The 22,386-nt window shown below is 37.2% G+C and overlaps 1 protein-coding gene across 6 annotated transcripts; it reads right to left on the bottom strand.

Annotated features, from left to right (window-relative positions):
- Positions 1 to 1,628: 1,628 nt before the first annotated feature.
- Positions 1,629 to 21,972, bottom strand: LOC139978745 (BLOC-1-related complex subunit 8-like). Of its 6 annotated transcripts, none has more exons than XM_071989208.1 (8): positions 21,842 to 21,972; positions 17,832 to 17,994; positions 16,187 to 16,225; positions 15,009 to 15,121; positions 13,473 to 13,537; positions 12,405 to 12,512; positions 8,448 to 8,542; positions 1,629 to 5,177 (listed from the first exon to the last, which is right to left on the bottom strand). In XM_071989208.1, the coding sequence occupies exons 2-7, from the start codon at positions 17,905 to 17,907 to the stop codon at positions 8,449 to 8,451; spliced, it is 495 nt and encodes a 164-aa protein (XP_071845309.1). In that variant the 5' UTR covers positions 17,908 to 17,994; positions 21,842 to 21,972; the 3' UTR covers positions 1,629 to 5,177; position 8,448. The 6 variants fall into 6 exon arrangements, 4 of the variants coding, with proteins under 4 accessions (XP_071845309.1, XP_071845308.1, XP_071845305.1 ...); XR_011797003.1 differs by having other exon boundaries at positions 5,134 to 5,177; positions 12,337 to 12,512; XM_071989207.1 differs by lacking the exon at positions 8,448 to 8,542 and having other exon boundaries at positions 1,632 to 5,177; positions 17,832 to 17,986; positions 21,843 to 21,920.
- Between the last annotated feature and the right edge of the window lie 414 nt (positions 21,973 to 22,386).

Below are 22,386 nucleotides of genomic sequence, written 5' to 3'. Positions count from 1 at the left end.
CGGTTTCATAAGACTTAAATTGAATGCATTTACTACAGTCTATGTATAGAACAATAGATACTTAGGCGTTTTAGGGAAGGGTATCTTACGGAATGCTTACAAAACACGGAAACAGATGTGCAGCGAAGTCGGATTTTCGTATCACATTTAACTGTAGGAATCCCCCCCCCCCCCCCTTGCGTATTCAAGTCCAACGAAAGATAATTAATTTATAAAGATAATCAAAGTTAGATGAAAAAGTTTTTACGGCATGATAAAATTGCCATCAAGATAACAACATCTAACCCTAATAAGCTAGTTGACACTTTTCATAAAGTTCTTGAAATTACGAAATGGTTTTACGTTTCCATGTTTTCAATAAAATTGGTAAACTACAAGCTTGGAAAGAACTCGACAAATTTAATATTTGTTAAATAAATTGTTGGAATAACGAGATTAATCGTAATAAGTTGTCGCTTCAACATTTTCCAGAAAATTGCCGAATGAAGTTAGCAGTTTACTATGTTGCATGAATTGATCAACTTACATATTTATATGGCACTTTTAAGCTGCCGTAAGTTTGATATTTTACGGATGCAGATAGTAGCGAGATCGATCTATCTGAATATATAGGACAACTTTCACGGTCTGCAGCTCGGTGACATGCCATGTGGGTTGATTGGCGTCGTTAAAACAAGGCCCTAAATTACTGACGCTTTCCTCCGGGAATCTTGGCTAATCCATGAAAAATGTCCATACTATAGTACTTTCCATGACAGCATGAAAGCACCTAAGTTGCGTCAAAATTTAAAGTGGTAACGGTAACCACTTCTTGAGAGTGAAAAAAACACTTAGCGTTTTCCTGGAGCATTGGTACTGCCTGTAATATGCACGAACACGTAGGCCCCACTTCGAGAGTCGATATTGAACAATGGGAGAGGGCTGGGAGAGGAGAGGGAGGCCAGCTTGAGGAACGAGTGGCAGGGCAGTTGGAACTCCTCAAGTACAGCTCAGACAAGGAAACTGGTAGCTGTTTAGCTTCACTGACTGATAATTGAAACTATCTAAACACAAAGGCGTAGGGAGCCTACTGTCTTGGGTGGGGGTAAGACCGTATGCATTATTCTTCAATATAACATAATTGCAGAGCACGCACGCCCAGCGTCCACCCCTTCCCCGTGCAGAGCACGCACGCCCAGCGCCCCCCCCCTTGGGATCTGTTGTTGACTCGGGTCTACTGGAGTTATAAAAAAAAAAAGAATTGGCAATTGGCTTCACAAAGTGACATGACAGTTTTACAGCAATTTGCCTATTCTAAGATGTGTTAAGACTTACAAGAAGGGTGCAGCTTTATTTTGACTTCAGACCATTTTTGGATAAAAAGTAGGATATAACCCCCGTTTTTTGAATTCTTAGTGATCTGACAAATATTAGCAGTATAGCGAGGTACCGCGATGTAGGCTACAACGTGAACGTTCAACTTTGAACATAATAAGTTTTGTCATTTTTTTTTTATCTTTGAATACAGCACATGTTCCTGATTGACTCTGTCATTGTTGTGGGTAAAGCCGCACATGTTCCTGTTTGATTCTGGCATTGTTGTATGTTAAAGCACATGTTCCTGTTTGATTTTCATTGTGTTAATTCCTCTTTGGAGTAATGAGTCGAATCCTCATTCCTACTTTAAGTAACTCGAGTTAATGATTCGGTTTGAGACAGCAATTACTGGTCATGACTTCACTTGACCTTTACATGGAGGGATGTCCTAAAAACTCTACTAAGAAGCAAGTAATGTTACTCAATCCATCTACTTCATACACAGCAATTCAGGAATAAATAAGAAAGAACAATAAGATGAAATTGTTCTTTGACTTTAAGAGACCATTTCTTCCCATTATGCCTTCTTATATAGCAAGACAATTCAGTCCACATAAAACTGACTACGTACATTTACATACCTTATGCGAATCACAATACTAACATCGGTGGTCGAGAAAAAGGAAAATCCCTCGATGTTTTATCTTGGCAAATGACAGATGACATTAACAGATCATTTCCTCTCTGCAATAAACTAATAATCCGTTGATGGGTTAAGAAAACTACTCCCCTGGGAATAGTGGATTTTAAAATTGATTATTAATATTGTAGGTACTGTAATGATCATAATCGAAAAATTAAATCGAAGAAGACAAACAAATAAATAAACAAGTACATAACAACAAATATAAACAAATAAACAGCCAAACAAGAAAAAATGATGAAAGGAGAATAATTACATTTGTCATCAATATTTTTTAATTCAGGTTTGAAACTTTACAGCTCATTATCTTTTACTTCAATCAGATAATATAAAATCTGGCGATCACAACCCATTTTTATTTGATATATCCCAGAATGCCACGGGGAAGTGATTTTCAGAGAATTTCCTTCCCTCAGTGCCTACTGTGGTGATAAATCAAATCAAAGTGCTGTGTGATCCCTGTACCACGGTATGCAAAGTAAGAGAGATAACCACCAAGTTAGAACTGGATAGGTCAGTCCGTGGAGCACGCGGTAACTTGCATTTTCTCAGATCATCCTTTGTTTTGAATCCAAAATTTCTACTATTTAAATTTCGATGCTCTTTGCAAAACCTGTGTTCATTTCTGTTTCCTGTTTCCGATGTTTACAACTTCTCTTTTGTTGATAATAACTTAAAACATATTGCACATGGAAGTTAGATTGGAAAATTAAAAATGTTACAACTTTGTTACGAGAGTATCGTTGTCATAGTTACATGCCATCACAGACTCATACATAAATTTTGCCATTTTGTCACTTTTTGTCATTTTGACAATTCTGTCATTGTCACAATTTTGTCATTTTGTCACACTACACACTACTAAATTTTGTCATTTTGTCACACTTCTTCAACAAAACCAAATGTACTTATTTATCATACATCAACTGCAACTTAAGTACACATAAATAAAGCTTTGAGATATTCGACGATACAATTTATCCAATCATTACCCAGACAACCCAGATAAAGAGGGGAAATCCTTCCCCAACCGACTTCAGTCGTAAATATTATTGTACACAGTAATTTGTCCGAAGACCTTACTTTCTGAAATACAATAGTCTAAATTTCACGCTTGAAGCACAAACACGTTCTACTAGTCTGATCCTACCAGTAAGAACAAACACGAATATGTTGATCACCTCGAAAAGGTAAAAGGATGCTCACTACATACGGCATCAGATAAATGCTGGTACACTACAGTAAATCCTACTGGGCAACCCTTACAATGTAGTGAACTGGTATATCTACAAACACATAGAAACGCATAGAAACACACAGAGACAAACCTAATAAATGATTTCATGCATCGAAAACCTACGAAATTCATTTATATATCGTGAATAATTGTAATGTTCCCAGTCTATACATATTTCACATTAATATCACATTACAGCACATTCCACTTTATGGAGTTAAACTGGTCATAATATTTATCTGTTTCCTATCTCGTTCTTGGTATTCACTTTTCATTAGGTAGCTAAGGCAGACTCAATACTCTTTGTTACTCCACTATGGAACGATAATAACGATAACACCATTGTCCTGTCTATAATGTCTATAATGTGCTCAAAGGGCATTCTTCTGGTGCCACATAACTAGATGTCATGACCTTTCAAGGGGTCTCCTAGCTTATAACCTACAAGTCCCTTCTTCCTATCCCCACACACACCTGTGCAGTGTTCAATGAATGAACATACCTGTGCAGTTACATTTTATATATGTCATACTGTACTCCATAGATCTGTTCAATTAACAACTGCTTCAGACAGCCAAGACACTGTGGCATTGGGAAACGAAAAAATAAAAAATAATTGTGCTGTGTGGGTGTAACAAATTCATTACTCTTCAGATGTCAAACTGACAAACAAATTACATCACTGCTATCCAATGTCTTACTGTAATGAAACAAATTGTGACATACATTGAAATGTTCTTTGACAAATCATGTGGATTGATAACATTTCTTCCTCAATTTTGACATCTAATTGAAATCAAACATTGTAATCTATTGTGGACGAGGATGATCTGTCAATGGATCAGTTATGAGGATTTTGGGGACTTTTCTGAGACAATATGAAACTGATGATGATAATGAGGCAGTTATGTTTATGAGGCTCAAGCGACCACGAATGTGGGAGAAGCCTACAAGGGCTTATTCATCACAACTTCATGTTGGGTAGCTTCCAATTCAACATTTAACTCCTTTTGGAATCTATTCACAGCACCAATTAATCAGTGGCAATTACATGAAAATAATTCACAATTCACGTCATTCTACAAAAAGAATCAAATCCATACATACTCTCCTTTGTAAGTTCTTACAAGACCTGTACACTTGTAACTCTGGTGACCTCTGACATCGCTGTTCCTGCCGATGTGATACACACATTTTCAGAGAGACAATTCTGCTCTCTGCGATGCAAAATACATACCATTTGAGAGTGAATGCTGTTCCAGTTTCCATGTGAAATAGACTTCTCTCTGAGAGCCAATATACTGATCAATTCTATGTATAATAGGCGTCCTCAGAGAGCCAATGCTATCTCTTCAATGAGAATCCTTTACCTCCAGAGAATCCAAGCTTCAACAAGCAGACATCTTCAGTGAGTAAATGATTCTCCCCATTCAACATGCATTAGACATCCTAAGAGAATCTGTTCAAAGCGATACAGACAAACTTGGAAAAACCACATCACTACTTTTGATACAGAGTGGATATCCAATAGGGATTTACACTTTTTCCTTGTGAATTGCCACACTTCCATCTTTGGAGAATCCACCTTTGCCTCTCTAAGATGCCAAGTTCACATCCTCAGGGAATCCAATGAGCTCTCCTTCAATTTGAGACAAGACACCCTCTATAAGGCAGTAGCATCATTCGTTGCATCCCACCTCATCTCATGATCCCTGTCAGAGGCCTGGTCTCCCGTCTAGGAGCTCTGAGAGGCAGAGAATACTCCTTCAATTTGAGACAAGACACCCTCTATAAGGCAGTAGCATCATTCATTGCATCCCACCTCATCTCATGATCCCTGTCAGAGGCTTGGTCTCCACTCTAGGAGCTCTGAGAGGCCTGGTCTCCCCTCTAGGAGCTCTGGGAGGCAGAGAAGACTCGCTTGTTGACAAAGAAACTGATCTGTTGTAAAGGGAGGAGAACAAAAAGTCACACAGCTGTTATATAAAACCAGATTTATAGTTTGAAATTCATCAAATGCCTTAATAGTTTAACACAGGCAGACTTATATGACTGTAAACTGCATTTGTAAACTAGTACTCATCCCTCCATCTCAAGACACATACATACATACACTGATTTATATTCACAAGTAAAATTATTTGGTATAACAGTGTACCATACTACCATGTTGATGACCCTTAGAGGACCCTTGAACCTTTGAGAAGTTAAAATAAATTAGCAAGCAACATGAAAGAACACTGGGGTGGGGTGGTGGGGGCGGGGGTCTTGTCTGATATACAGCACATTTATATATGGTGAAGTACTGTTTTTACTTGCCAACCCTACAAGTGAGGTTTTGACATTTATAACCAAACGTTAGTAGCAAACTTGAACCATAAACCAAACATGAACATTACGAGTTCTACCTGGTTAGCCCTTGCTTGGTTTATACCAGTGATTCCTTGGGTACCGCGTGATCTACGAAGTAACCAAAGTTATCTTACTTATCTAACTCTGCAAGCTCTTTTGTAGAAGTTTATTCCTGCTGCAGCTGCTTCATTAGCTAACATAAAGAACACAGCACTGGTTATTACGTAGATCACACCATACCTTGAATAATCACCGTTTTTCCCGGGTATAAACCAAGTGGGGGCTAACCAGGTTGAACTCGTAATGAATGAACCGATGGTGGGAAATGCCTTTTCTTAGGACATTACTGCTGTAACAACCAACTGTACATGCACTGTATGAAAAGGTAGAAAACTGTTTGAAAGTTCTTTACTAAGGAAGATTTATATATTTACACCTCTTTCCTTCCCCTTTATGCATTAAAGTCTATTGACTAGAATGGCTTCATTGACTGTTCAAGACACAGAGATGTAACATGGTGGTTACATCAACAAACTCATGTTCTTCTTCAGTATAAACCATTTCTTCCTTTCAAAGCAGACTCCATTTATTTACCCAGACAACTAAATACATTACCAAATTGCCAAGGTTGACAACATAAAAATTGATTACATTTCAATTATCCTCTCTAATTTTTAGTAGTCTACAACCAAATTATTATCAGCCCATTCACAGCTTATATGTACTTCTTATATAGCAATGTGTACACTTGTACCATTGCACCATACAGTATGAGGGTACACTAGTCTGTGACATATAAACTGTTGTCAGGCTTCTGGCAATCTGTTTACCATTGATTATCCTACCCAGGCCTTAACATTAACGACACATTCATGTCCTACCCAAAGACAGACACTGACATGTACTGAACAGAGATATAATAGCTATGGATACTAGAGTTTGCACAATAAGGGTGCCTGCATGCTCACAACAAAGACAAGGACAATTAGTTGATGTTTACATACAGTATTAAAGGTACCAGATGTTGACATATAGTATTAAAGGTACCAGATGTTGACATTATTAAAGGTATATACGACAACAAACGGATGTCTGCAGGCACAACATTAATTTTCTACATCAAGTAGACACCACCTGGTATTCAAACTTTTGTTGCTAAGTGGTAACCTCAGTTTTGACCTTGATCCTCTTGGTGACCCTTCAGTGGTGTGTTGACTGGGAAAGGGGCACATGGGGAGGGAGGTATCCCCGTTCACATCTGAGAAAATTTTATCATGACTAACGTTGCATAACTGCGATATATATATATTTTTTCAACTTTTGAAGTATTCTATGCTCAAGATTTTTCCACTTTTTTCCACAAACGTAGACAATGTTCTCTTTTTTATCCAAACTTTTTTTTCAGCAGTGTTAAAACATCTAGATGTACTGCAAACTGATCTTTGTATCTACAATACAGCAGTGTATATACATAGATGTACTGTATATTAATATTTGTATGTACAAAACAGCAGTGTTATACAATGACCAATACAGCAGTGTTAATACATAGATATACTGTATACTAATCTCTTTATGTACAGTACTGCAGTGTTAATATGTAGATGTACAACAGGTGAACTACACCAGAGGATAACATCATGACTCAGCATGATCATTTCTGACAGGATAAGGATAATTTTGTCAACTACAGCTCAAAGCAATCTGCTGCCCAAACCGCCCAATCTCCTTATTTTATGGAGCGCTCCCTGTTTGACGTTACTGTAGTTTAGCCATCCACAATTGAGAACATCCTCACGGCTTAATTAACAAAGTGCATATAGCCACATCAGGAGGTCAGCTCAGCACCAATGTATGAACACTGCCCTCGTTTGGAATAAGTTTTCAGCACTGTCAGGTGAGGCTTACAATGCACTTATGATAAAAATTAATATTTGTTTCCTGTATAATATAGTTTATTGTATATAATATATGTTTACTGTATGGTTTGATATAGTACATGGGTTATTTTATTTAAGGGTGTCAATCATTTATTAAAATGTACATTAGTATCAGGGACAAAATTGATCCCTTATTGCATACCAAAAATGCTCTCCAAATTGAGCAACTTCCTTTACACACAAGTGCATTGTTTTATTTGTGTTGTGTCTGTTATGTGTGTTATTCAAAGGTATACTCAGTTAGTTTGTCTTTTAGTTCTTCTCGTTATTTCTATTCTATCTTTCTTTCTATGGGAGAGTTCTTCCTAATACACTCCCCTCCATAACTATGTTGTATTACTTTGTGATCCGTTATTTGTGATATGTTTATTTGTAATATTGTTGTGGAAAAAAATCTGTGAAATATGATAAAAGGAAAGGAAAATGCCGGAAAAGATGTACATAGCAACTTTTGTAGACAGAAACCATCGTCACAAATAAACCAGATAATAAACAGAGCCTTCAAGACAAACTTTGCAGACTAAACAATTCCCATGTTCCAGTGAGTATACCTGTCATTGAAATGTAAAGGTGTGTAGCAGGTTGAATTAATGAAAGAGGAAAGAGAGAAGAAAAAAAAAGCAGGTCTCAATTTAAAATATGAATCATAAATTGTCTTGTACAGTATCTGGGCATGGTCCAGCGTTTAAAAGCTTTGTCTTGTTAATTTTTAACAAAACTGAGACTTGGTAAATAAAAGGAAAGTTAGTAAAGAAAGGAAGGATGAAAAGAAACCCACTCTCGACGACAGAGGAATAACTCTACAAGGATAGACAGACAACAAAGGCGGGATGTTGCATGCAGGTTTCATATACACTATAAAAGGGTATTGATAGTATTAAGATTGTTGGCTTTGCTGCATGGGCACAAACAGTGGTACCTTATTTGACGGAATCCTTGCTGGGAGGGGGCAGTCTTTGCTCAGATCCACTCACCAGTACCCCTAGGTTAGGAGCAGGATCAAGTATGACCCACCTACAGATGAGGAGGAAGGAAGAGAGAGTCAGTATGACAGACAGGACAAGGGTGCTACTAAAACTACTTGTTACCTCCGATCCCACAGTATACCACAGCCACCGACCCCTATTGCTGGTTTTTGAAGTTTTCAAAGAGAACTTGTGAATTATTTAGAGAAGATATCAAAGAGAAACAAACAAGCACATCATCCTGTGTCATCTCAAGGCTTTTTTGTTATAAACAAAATCTCTCTCTGTAATTGGAGGTTTCACTGGTACTGTACAGAGGTTGATTATGAAAGGCTTAGACTAATATATCACTGCAAACTTTAAACAGGCTGAAGTCGACAGGACGAGGTGAATAGTTGTAACAAGCAAGCAGTGACATGCACAGAATGTCAAACGATTCCGGGGGGGGGGGATTCTAAAAGTTTCCGAATGATTTAAGTTGGTCGGGACTGAACATATATATGGAAAAGACAGAGGCGAATGAAGGATTTATAAAGGAGGGAGTGTAACCCTGGGGTTGTTAATGCTGACTGCCATGTACATATTCATGGGACTAAAATAAAGCATTCTGAGGCTAATTATAAATTAGGTCTTTTATTACTATAAATATTCAAGGATATTCCCTGGACAGTATAAAAATTGTAGCACATTCCTGGGCGTACCCTTAATCCAGGGACAGTACATAGAATCAGGGAATTGGCCCAGGTAATCATGGACTTCCTGTAACCTTACTTACTTTACAAACTTATTACTATTTTCAGAATGTTTTGATAGATCATTGCTTAAAGAAGTCTTGGCGGCAGATTGACTGATTTCTGTAGTGGGGGGAGAATGAAATTTAAATTTTTCAGACTGCTTTAGGGAGGTTGCTTTAAGAGAAGCATTGAGACATACTGCTAAACCAGTAGGAAGGCCCGTGACTACCTTGCTTGGAAAAATAAAGTCGCAATTTAAGGAAGTTAACATTAACAATTTCGAGGAAGCAATAAACCTTGCACAAGATCGTGATACGTGGCGGAGGTTAATCACTGAGCATGTCGGATAGACGAGACTCAACTTACTACTACTACTTAGGGAGGTTCATGAACCATTTTGGAAGGGGTCAGCTAATCAGTAAGGATTATAGAAAGGAGAGGATGGTTGAAGATGACTCCCATATGTGTACAGGGCTCTGGGAATTCTCAACCAGACTAAACAGTTTAGCTGTTCAATGGTACATTCTAAGGCACATCTAGACTATAAATCAACTCTATATAAGTTACTCTATATGCCACATTGTGTTAATAAGTACTTTGTGTGAGGTTGAAAAAAATGGTAGGATGAGGGGGGGTGGGGGGTGGGGATGTACACAAGTAGCACTGATTTAATTCTCCCCCGGCTGAATAGTAGTAGAGGGGCATGGTCTCCTTGACTGATGGTCTCCTTGACTGAGTTTCAAAATATCTTACTATCCAATCATAATGAACAGTATTCAAACAATTTGCTGAACAAGCACTTTGTCTTATTCGATGAAAGCTGATACCTCTAAAACTAGCAGAATTTGAAGTGACGGATTATAGAGTTATACTTCCTAAGAAATTGGAAGTTCCTAGAAATACTTCCCTGATCATTAAAAAACACACAGAGACAATTTTTCCAATAAACAAATTTAAGTGTGATAAACATTTTACATATTACATGTGATAAACATTGGTTCCATGGGAACCGCACACCATCGCCATACAGTGTGACCAATTTAATGGTAGACTGCAAATTGCGCTGCACTTAATAATAATGCCATTACAAATTATAATACGTTGCCACTCTCTATAAAAAATTGTAATGCTGTTCAGATGCAGTTGACAGCTCCATTCTTGGGGTGGGTTTGGGTGGGGGGTGGTGTCAAGAATGTTGGATTAAATTCACTATCCTCGAACATTTCCAGGTCTCAAATCTTCACTGAAGTATGTAACAGAATTTATTCTTATAAGAATGAGAGATAGTGGATGCAGGTATAAGTCTTCTTGGATTTTTCCTTTTTTTTGTGATCCAAACATTTTTGTTATAAATATTTTTAATATATTTTATATATTTCTTCATACATTATCAATACATCAATAACATAATACTGGCACTTTTCTAAGATTATATTGCTAATTGTGAAACTAAACTTTCTTCATGAGTATAAAGCTTAAGAATAAATCAGCATATTATTTTAGAAGGGTTAAAACATGCACTCATTTGCTTTGTAAGTGACTTACTTTTAGCAGGGTATGTGTTAGTGAGATGGATATACAACAAATTCACTAAGAATTTTAGGCTTATTGATCAACATTTTTTAGGACTGGATAAACCTTTCCAATTTCCAAATGTTTTGATTTGACAGGTTTTTGATGTTCAGTTTTTGATGTTTGTTTTTTGTTTCTTCTCAATCATGAGTATTACCTTTCATACTATCAATAACAGCTGGCATATGAGACAATGCAAGGACTGGAGCAGCAATGATGCAGAATATCAATACTCTATCTCATTAAAATTGGTGGCCAATGGAAACCCCCTCCCCCTCCCCCCTCAACCCTCCCCCTCAACCCTCCCCCTCAACCCTCCCCCTCAACCCTACCCCCCCCAAATAATATGGATGACAAATGTATGATTTGACAGAGACTTCCAGTAATTCCACAACTTGGTTTAAAGGGTACTTCTCATCCACTTCCTAGAAATCAGTGAAGAAGCTTATGATTTCACAATATTTGAGGGGAATGTTACTTTAAAGTGCATGCACTACACCAATTTTGTGCAAGAGTGCACAAAATTACTAAAGAACTTGTTTCTGCTTTCACACTGTGGGAGGTAAGTAACACTTGCAAATGGTTCCATCTAACATTACCATGTCATAAAATGTCACTAGAATTTGCCCAGGAGGTCTAAGGAAGCTCAATATGTAAGTATGCAGTATTGAGTATGGTAGATGTGATGAAGCAATACTAAGATAAGAAAGATGGTAAACTTACCACTAAATCATGATCATAGAAAGAACAAAAGAAATTCATAGGAAAAGTAAACTACTGTTACAGATAAAGGGAATGAATATTTGGGGTTGAGAGTGTGTGGGGGAGGGGGACAGATGGGAAGTTTTGCCCCCAGAGGATGATCTCAGTCTAAAAGTTTGAATTCCACCTCGGGTCACTCCCCTGCAATTTCTGATCAAATCCAGCAAGAAATATTCAGAGAAGTAAATGCTCATAATGTCTATTTTTGTCTTGGACCAAGCTTTCAACCCATCCTATTATTACTATTAATGTTGGAAGAAAATCATGGAACAAGAGTTTCCAAACGGGACCGGGCAGTATTTCATAAGGTACGATACAGAATTAAAGTTACATCTTGCATTGTATTTGCTTCAAATTTGGTAGCACCAAAGCATACCATGCTTGACCTTTAAAGGGCATTGCACTTACTTGCACATTTGACCATTAGAGGGCAGTGCATTTACTTGTAAACACAATCTGTTATGAAGAATGATGAATTTAGGCTTACAACACAAAGGTTTGAAAATAAGAAAATAAGACTTTATAGTAAAACTTGTGACGCTGATTTTTTTTATTGATTGGGCTGAACCAAATAATATTTCACCAATTAGGAACAGCTACCTAGTTTTAGCCACACAGATAGATATCTTTAGAGTTAAACTGAGGGGGTAACTCTAGTATGTGTGAATATCATCACATCACTTTGGTCCAGCAGAACCCAAATTTACATGAACACAATGCCAAATGCAGCTTTAAAACCCCATTTATTATTTACTTTTTCACAACAACTTGTTACCTTGTCATACTTTTATCTGGCTCCACATATCACCGACTAATTTCTGGATATCCATCGAATATTCTCACCTGTCAGTCACCTTATCATTCAGATGTTTCTTTGTAATGATGGCGCTCTTCAACATTGTCTCCATGTTTGACAGAGGGCGTTTACTCTCTTTTAGAGATTCCATTGCACTGCAAATAAATCAGTTTAAAGGGTGTAAAGACTCGCGCACAAAGAAAGGTCTCATGCCGTTAATCTGACCTAGTTTCGAATGAGGTGTAACAGAAGTGTCAGACACCACCATCGATCCCAGAAAATACAAACACAGCTTGCTACCGTCGGTAATTAGACACTAGTGTACCGTCAATACATACAGCTACAGTGAATACCCACAACACGGTGTACATAGCAGCGATGGACAGCTCAGGTCCAGATAAAGATAACAAGGTATCACATTTCATTACTGTCTGCATTTTGTAGCGACAAGAAGAAAACTTCACTTGCAAGCAACGGAAAGTTAACTTTTTCAGAGGGCAACACGTGGTTCGGAGTGAATCTTCAATGCCTTTAAGAGTTCATTTTTCGACAGTAAAGTAGATTCATTGAGCTGTGCCAGGCTCAGTATGTACCACTACATAAACTTGCAAATGAGATTGTTGCTAAAATATGATGAGTAAAGTATAAAAACAGAAGATGGTTAAATATTGGAATTAAGTTTTTGAAACCTTGTGGTCAGTTTCGCACATCACTATGTAGGTCCATTTAAACCACAAAAAGTCAAAGAATTGCTTTTTCAAATAGAGCAAAATATAAAACAAAATTTGAGATGATGGCAGAACTCCCTTTTTTTGTTTTGTTGCAAATGGACTAGAAATGTTTTGATGCAGAGAAACTTTATTACAAACAGTATTTTTGTGAGAACTCGACTTCATGATACATTGAATGCCAATCTACAAATATTCCAACTGTATCTATCTTCAAGGAGATATCAAAAGACAAGTACGAGTAAAAAATTAAACACATTTTTATGATTTTAAAGGACAAAATATAGTCTAGCACATCTGTGTTAGATTTTTATCAAATTTATCTCCGTTGAACATGTTCAAATTTAATATTCCACTGGAGTGAAGCACTTTATGTGAGATACTTACTTTATGGCATAGTCTACGTCATAACATGACCCTTGAACCTTCTGCTGTAGTTGGGCTAGCTCCACCTAAAGAGAGATAAACAAGATGGTCCAAAAGTGATACCTATTAAATATTAAATCAAGGGTTATAACTTCAAGCACCTTAAATCAATTTATGTTCCATTTACTTCTTTCCACTTTTTTTTCCATTATTATCATTCTTTTGTCATTTAACAGTATACCTTTGAGATATTTTCTTTTATGTACTTTACTTTTGTATTATTTTTGTTGTTGATGGAATCAGGTGGTTTTTTGTCACCCTCTCCACGAACAAATCGTTATTCAGATTAGGTGTGATCCAGTGCTATGCTACTGACTACAGAAATACTGAAATCTAGAAACTTGGTGATTACAAGGTCCAATCCTGTCCATGTTTATAATTTAAGGTTGCATTATTCATCCAGAAACAAACCTAAATTACCCATTTGTAATAGTTCCTCCCCCTACCCCCCACCCCCTCAGCAAAGCTTGTTACTTGTATTTCTGTCTGAGGTGCCACTTAAAAAGCCATTTCTGATACATCACCGTCGGTTCTTTCAAGATGGTAAAGCCTCATAATACACCAAGTAATCAATATATTACCTTAAATGTTCTTGCCATCTCAAAAGATTAGGAAATCATTTTAATCGAAAAATCTTCTTCATAACTGGAACAAATTCATTATTTGCTACTCTCTAATCTGCAACACCCAGATAGACAGGTTAACCCCTTGAACACAGCTGATCGGTCATGTACCTTGGAGCACTACACAATGCGGGAATGTATCTTACACAAACAATTTCTGAGTAGTCTGCGATGTCATGACACCTGGATCATGGCCTCGGGCTGCTTTTATCGGTACAGCCGGAGACAAATTAACTTATTATTTGTAACGAGAACCCTCAATGAAGCTGGGAGATCAAGCAGTATTAATTACATGTCTCTGGCAGCTTCCGATCAATAAAACAGACCTTAATTATCACTCATAAGGAAGAGATCTTCCATTCTCTCAATTGTCTGCGGATGCCTATCATCTTTTAGCTGACTTGAGTCGGACACTATTATAAAGTCGAGGCTTGAAGGATCCTCCTCCACCGTAGGTTCATCCGCATTCACCTCCATCTCGGAGCATTTCTTAACGAACAGAAACTTGTCAACCGTCCTAATCAATAATTCACTCTGTGCCTCAACATTGATGTGAAAACTTATGTGCTGGTAATCAAAGGAGGCTTTCTGAAAACCTTCAGTTGTAATTGTAAACTTTAATGTCTTCCCCCCCCCCCTTTCTCTGACTGATAATGCAAGTATGCTGACAGGTGAAGGAATGATTAGAAGCTAGAGCAACCGTTTCCTATCCTAATTTATCCGTCCTCTTGATTGGCTTTGTGACTGATTATGATCACATGATTGGGTGTCTTCGATCATGTGAGAATCACTGCATCAGATGTATGAAACTGAGCAATGGTTCAGAAGACTTTATATGTACAGCATTGGGGTGTATACATGATAAAAACCTTACTTTTGTGTGAGCAAGCTGGGGAAGGGTCTTGCGGACATGCTCTTGAATTCTGAAGAGCCCCAACGATGGTTCGTTGGCTACGATGTGAATACACTCCGAGAATTTATCTGTCACTGTAGGTAGATGGAAGAAAGTTATCCCGAAATTAAATTCTGCATATTAAATCTCCAAAATGAATAATGTGAAAATCCCCATTGCAGCAGTTGTCATGGAATGCATGCTGTGATTCGTTCATTAGCAAGTATATATTAGTGCTACCTAATGCACCCCTCAATATACACTGGTATTAATGCTATCACTGCAACAAACAAACCCTGCATGTGGTAAACAATATTACTAAACATGACAAGTTTGTTACATGTAAGTATTTAAAGTAGATCATTTCTGTTCTGAAAGGTTGGGAAGTACTAGATTACTTTATAGTTTCTTCATGGAGTAAAATGCTGATGCTAAAACAACATGACATTCTGTTGACCTCAATATATGCATATTCAGTTAGTGTTTATATTTGATACAAGGTACAGTTATTGTAGCACTCATATGGCTAAACATTTGGTTACCAGAGTAAGCCTTCTTGTACATACACTGATAAGTTTTACTGCCAGGGTCACATCACAAACCCTTTGTCCCGATGACATAAATGCTAAGTGTAATGTTTGTCTGCGTTAAAACAGAAAGCAGTGTGAATACCACAAACAGAGATTGAGATGTTTTGCTAATCCCGAGACCAGGGGCAAAGCAACTTGTACTTCAGGGGGGAGGGGGGGGCTTTAGCCACTTTACTAAAATTTAACAAAGGGGAGAGGATACCCTTCCACTGAATGACTTAACATCTTAGCCCCCCCCCCATACTGTAAAGGTGGTTGCACCTCAGCCCAGGAGCACCCATCCCCAATATGTATTGTCTCCACTGATGTCCACATAGATCTGTCTCAGGGCCATTGCTGTTTCTTAGCATCCAAGAAATATTACCTCAAGAGTCCACTTCCAAATGGTTTTAATCCATTCCCTGATGATGACACACGCATTTTCACTTCCAAGTTGCAATTAATTAATATTAACTTTTGATACAATTTTGCTACAATATCACTCTTTGCAGGTTGTTCCTAAGGTGGTGCCTTTAAAAACATCACCAAAGTAGTACAACAAATTTTAAAATTGCTATGAAATTTTTATACCTCTCTTTACTTTTGTATGCAACTCCAGGTCATGACCATCTGTGAAAACAAGAGGACCAAAAAAGAAAATTGTTTCAAATAGTTGCAGAAAATTTACAAATAAAGAGAGAAGAAATGTTTTTAGACTGAAACAGATCCATATATTACTAGATACTTAAAATTTTATCTAACTAATCTAGAGGAGTGTCGCACTTTGACCTACTTCAAATTTCCGTTTGAGTGAAGCTTGGATGGTTTGGTACAATTTTTTAACAAACTCGCACAAACCGAATGATGGAAACTGCTTTTTAATTATAGCACAAGCTTTTTACCTTTGATATGCCCCACTTTCCCTTCCAGCTTCCTTGAGAGATACATTCCAATAACTATCACCGCCAAAAATACTTGGGTTTCAAAAGTGACATGCTTAAAGGAGACGCAAACTCAACGTTTTGATCTGCTGATATGATAGAGATTGGTGTGATCAACAATCCTCCAAAACAGCCAAGAGAGATTTTTGCTTCGGTCAGGAGATATCCTCCTTAATAGCCTTGTCTGGGGGCAGTCATTTGCTAAATATGTGATGTTATATTACAAAGCCACAACAAGCTGAAACCTTTGACTTTCTCTTTTATTTTTAAAAAAATATTTTCAAGGTAGAATGTTAATATTGAAACCAATTCCATCACTGCAGTAGGTCATATTAAGAGTTTCATCCATTTAGATACAGCATTTGGAAAGAGCCCCATCTCACAGGGTTTGGTCAGAGGGATGGAAAGTGACAACAACTCAAAACTGCAGCCTAACATGCGGAGACACCGTGGGTCCTATTGAAGACCATCTGCTAGGTTCTACTGTATTTATGCAAACACAGAGCAATGTCTTTTGCAATGAACAGATATCTCTGCCTCAATGAAGAAAGGACCCCAAACTACAACAATACTATAAACTTAAAATTAAAACTGACAATGTACATATGTTTCTGTACCAAGATTCTGTACTGCAAATTCCTGTTCATAGTTTTACCTCCTGAACATAGAGGAAACTGCAGATATTAAAAGCCAGGTTTTAAACAAATGAGATCACACAGTGAAAGTGTGTATTGATGAGTACAAAAATTATCCATTTCAATGTATAGATGACCTTCTTAAACGTAATTTATTAGTCTTGTTTGTCACTTGAAGGGTCTTCTTTCAAAATAAACTGTGACGGCGCTTTCTCACAATGACCGTACAAACTACTGTATATAAATACATATTCATGAGTAAGTCACTGAATATAATCGTACCTTTATCATGGGTGGCTGGCATACGGGATGGTTCCATTACGGAAGTTAGCATACTATAGCTATTATAAATTGTTTGTCACTTGAAGGGTCTTCTTTAAAAATAAACTATATATAACTGCACTTTCTCAAAATGGTACAAACTATATGAATACATATTCATGAGTAAATCACTGAATATACAGTTATCTTACCTTAATCATGGGTGGCTGGCTTATAGGACTGTTCCATTACACAGGATTGCATATTATAGCTATTATAACTTGTTTGTCACTTGAAGGGTCTTCTTTCAAAATAAACTTTGATTGCGCTTTCTCACAATTGTACAAACTTTATAAATACATATTCATGAGTAAATCACTGAATATACAGTAATCTTACCTTTATCATGGGTGGCTGGCTTACGGGACGGTTCCATTACGACGGATTGCATACTATAGCTACCGATGTCGAGCATTTTCAGGTCACATCCTTCTGACGTCTGGACAATGACTCTTTAAAAGTAATTTCTTTTGTGCAGACTTATCTTATCCCTTTGTTAGCACTACAGAAAAAAATAAAGAAAATGAGAGGGAGAATAAAACATGGAGAAAATTACAAATATATCTAAAAATATGAGTAATACTCGTGTAATCATGAAATTTACTGTCCATTACAGATATAACAATTATGAAGATTTTATCTAACTACGGACAGTTCAATCAGAAGATATACATCATGTATGCTAATTATGTTTCCAATAACTAGATCAGCAATAATCTGCATTACGAATTTTTGGGTGAAATCTATAGCCTACAGTATCTATAACCTCGAAGTTGCTCAGCAGTTGATTTCCACCTGTGTACTGTGTCTACTGATTTACATTCATTGCAGTACTTTCAAGCTTCCATGACTAATCATGCCCATCAACCTAATTTGCTCATTTGACAACTGAAACGGAAAATAGAGATTGTTGATTTTACTTGGAAAGCAGTTCATACCCCTGAATCCTTCGTGATGAAAATAATTACTTTTAAATATTTCATGGTGAATGTCCTTTATGCATACCTTTGAACTATAGTACAGTCGGTACTAGGGCAATGAGCAATCATAGCACACACAATATTCACTTTCACATGTATACAGTATTAAATATACTGCAGTTTTAAATGTACGTTGAAATTTTTGTCAAAAAAAATCAAATCTTCAGTTTGCGATGGCATGGCAACTGAAGCAGCCAAGGCAGTAAACCACTTTCAAACAAAATCAGTCCAAACAGATGTTGTGGAATTCTCAACAGAATTTGTAACATTTTGCTTGGACTTATACGTACACTACCTATGGCTGTACTGTACTGTACGTCCCAAGTATTCAAAGTGAGGGGTTGTGACCCTTTCATGGGTCACCAAAAAGTGTGCAGGGTCGCCAAAATATTCGGGAAAAGAAGCAATTGACGACATTTGTGAAAGAAAAATAACTGTTGACCATAACTTAGGAGGTTGCAAACTATAACAACATTTTGCAAGTAAGCATCAAAAATTTCCTAAAAGGGAAGGGAATACCTCCTCCCTGTGAACCAGCTTTCCCCCACCATAATAGCATATTCATGGATGGTAACTTTGTACTGTTTAATACTCAGAAAATTGGAATGTGGGCAAGCGAGCTTGAATAGGAAGTCCACTAACCTGGCCTAAAATTAGTAGTTGTCAAACTGTAATAAGAGGCCAATATCTCAACCAAACAAATTGTTTAAATTACTTTTATATCAAATGCAATAATCCACTGAGAATTCTTTTAATATTCTTTACTTTCTGTTTAAAGTTGAGCATTAACAGTCTTGTTTGAGGCCAAGGCGTCCTCACAGGACTTTACAACTTAACCCCTGGTCATTGGTAACTTGTCGTACCCACACAATTCACAGTGCAACACAGTGCAACCCATCTACGTGTGCCCTGGGGGACATCCCGTAGGGTGCAGCCACGAACCGGCGGGTACAACTATATTTACAAGTTACCTCGCAAGTCCCCATTAATACACCTGGGTGAAGAGAGGCAATGGAGATAAGCTGCCCTGCACAGGGACACAATGTAATTAGCTAGTCAGGACTCAAACCTGCAAACCTACTGTAGATCACAAGTCCACTGTCTTAACCACTTGACCACAATGCACTGTTTAGGAGTAGAGCCAGTGGTATTGAGTGATAAAATCACAAGATTAGCTGGATTGATAAGTATTTCACAAATGTTTGCTCATGTCAGTACTTTGTGAATTATGACAATTTTATGAATTTTCAACCTTCTTTCCAGAAGAATGTAACTTGTAATGGTTTTCGACCCCACACAATGATTTATTACAATTTTAAAAAGATCACTAGTTAGACATCTACTGTATGTTCACTGCTCAAAGAACACTTCTACTGTGTCTATCATTGCAGCTACGTACTGTACACATGTATAACACTGTTATGAACGACAAATGCAAAGTTAGTCTAAATCACAGATACACTGTTTCAGCTCTGGTTTTATAAAATAATAGCCTCCTGGTAAAATGTTGCTGTATTGTTGATGGCAGACAACCCTATTAATTATTTCCTTCTTCATGTAACATACTAGCACAAGCAACCATAGTTATAAGGAAAGCAATTAAACATGATAAATGGTCAAAATTGAGCCTGAGTGAAGGTTCAGATACTGATATAACACATGATCACTGATAAGGTTGGCTTCCAAGCTAAACAATTTTTACAGACTATTACTGCTCAGGTGAGGATTAGGTGATAGACTTTGCTTCTTTACCAACATAAACAGAAATGTTTACTGTTTCATCATTTTTCATCATCTTTTTCTTTTTTGGTAAATACGGTGCAAAATTAACATACTACATACTGTACATTGAATTATTGGAACAACTGCAGGTCTTTCACAATTTTTTTTTACTTAATAGGAATATTTCAAGGCCTCCATGACCAGGTGTCTTTGAAATCCTGTTGGAAATACTGTACCCAAAGATTATTTGACTTTCGCTATTAATTTCCAAGGTTTGAGGCTGTCCTTAACTATCTTTTACCTATGTGCATTTCTTGTGGACATGCTAACACATTCCCTTAGTTAGTATATCTCCAGATAGAGCCTAAAGTTATTTATATGCTCCACTCAGATAGTGTAATAATTGTCCCTGAACAATGACATGAAAAAGCAAGCAACCCCCTTCCCACACACACCTACTTTTGTGTAATATTTCCATATTAGTCTGTGCATGCAGTTCTCAGTTAGAATGTTAATGTTGCAAAGTGGGTAAAAGATCTCACCTTATGAAGTGAGAGTGATAAAGCTTGTGCATGTTTACATTCAGTCACAGTCATCAAAGGAAGACATGCTAGCATGAGTACTGACTAGAGTGTGTCGTTTTGCCTACAAAGCTTTGTCCGAACATGGTTAGTGAATATCATTAAGCCTTTAATTCATAGTTGAGTAAATTTAGGAAAATACTGTAGCCTATAAAGCTACTGTCCAGAACATACATGGATAGGCTGAGAAGGCTTTGGCCTACCTCAAAACTCTGACTACTGTCTAGGCCAATATTGCTTAAATGCCCTTTTGCCACATTTACAATGTTGGGAATATGTTGCAACATTGGAGGATGTGTTTGAATATTTGTACAATTCTAGATATGTTAATAGACTGAAATATTCTAGGCTTAAGTTATGACCTAGGCTAACGTAAGTTTGCCCAAGGGCAAGGCTACATACGTAGTCCTAAGTTAGGCTTAGCCTATTTTCTTAGTATTGAATTGTTAATGATAAGCCCAGGACATGTAACTGTCATCCCATGTTATTCTGGCATGTGGATGTATCATTAGTGATACAGTTTTAAGTAAAATGAGGTGGTAATAGTTTCTGTCGTTAGGCTTTACTCATATCGCATCTGAAATGACAGCCATAGCCCGTCTGGGGGCTTAGGCTAACTATATCCAGGGTCCAGTGAATTATGAATAACAATACAGCAGCTGAAAGTTTAACAAGGCCTAAGCTTAGCGGTGCATCTAGCTCTTTGGACAGCACAATCAATCCCTGGTAGAAAACCTCATACAACTTTTGCAGAGGAGTTGGACTGGCAAGCGTGTTATCCTTCCCAAATGTATTAATGCTAGGACAAACAAGTATAGTAACATATGTCTATCACAGGCCTAGCCTTGGTCCTAACCTAAGTATCAACTTTCATCAATAGAACTTGAAGTAGGCCTAGGCTAGTTCAATTTCTATGGGCCTAACTTACAGTTACTATCAAAACAACACTTTACTTTTGGCGCTAGGGCCTAGAGCGCAAAAAGAACAAGAAAAAAAAAGAACTAACGTTACGAAGTTACATTGAAACGGCTTTTTCTGAGTTATGTAATTGACTAAGCTGCTTAACTGCAAAATCTTCGTTAATCATTCAGTCAACTATTTTGGGTGTTCACATCACACTTTCTGTGGTTCACATCACGAAGGCTATATGATGAGTATACTGAGTTATGGAGCGCCAAACGCGTCACACAGTACGATGATGTACTACGACGGATAAAGTCTCCTGTAATTGTATTGTACTCAATACGACGTTGTACTATGCGATGATGCTCTGATTTTACAAGATTATAAACTATAATTAGAAGATGCATTACTTACATACGATGACAATGTATACGTAACATAATGATTTAAATGTAGCTTTGAATACGCCAATGCATATTCCTAGGCCTATAATTAAATGGTGGACAGACAGGTAATGTGGATATCTATACTTCACACAGGGTCAACATTATGTATTCCCAATGCATATCATTCCCCTCAAGAGTTTCTTATTTTGTAGATAATAACGTAATGTGGTCAAATTAATCATGTGTCTGGGAGCCAACAAATTTTTATTGAAAATGCCATTAAAAACGAAAGACTCCTTCGTTCTAAGACAATAGGGCTCTG

The sequence above is a fragment of the Apostichopus japonicus genome, chromosome 13 (genome assembly GCF_037975245.1).
Source record: "Apostichopus japonicus isolate 1M-3 chromosome 13, ASM3797524v1, whole genome shotgun sequence".
In the NCBI taxonomy this organism is placed as follows: domain Eukaryota; kingdom Metazoa; phylum Echinodermata; class Holothuroidea; order Aspidochirotida; family Stichopodidae; genus Apostichopus; species Apostichopus japonicus.
The sequence above is the reverse complement of the archived record's forward strand: the minus strand, read 5'-3'. Positions and strand labels throughout refer to the sequence as shown.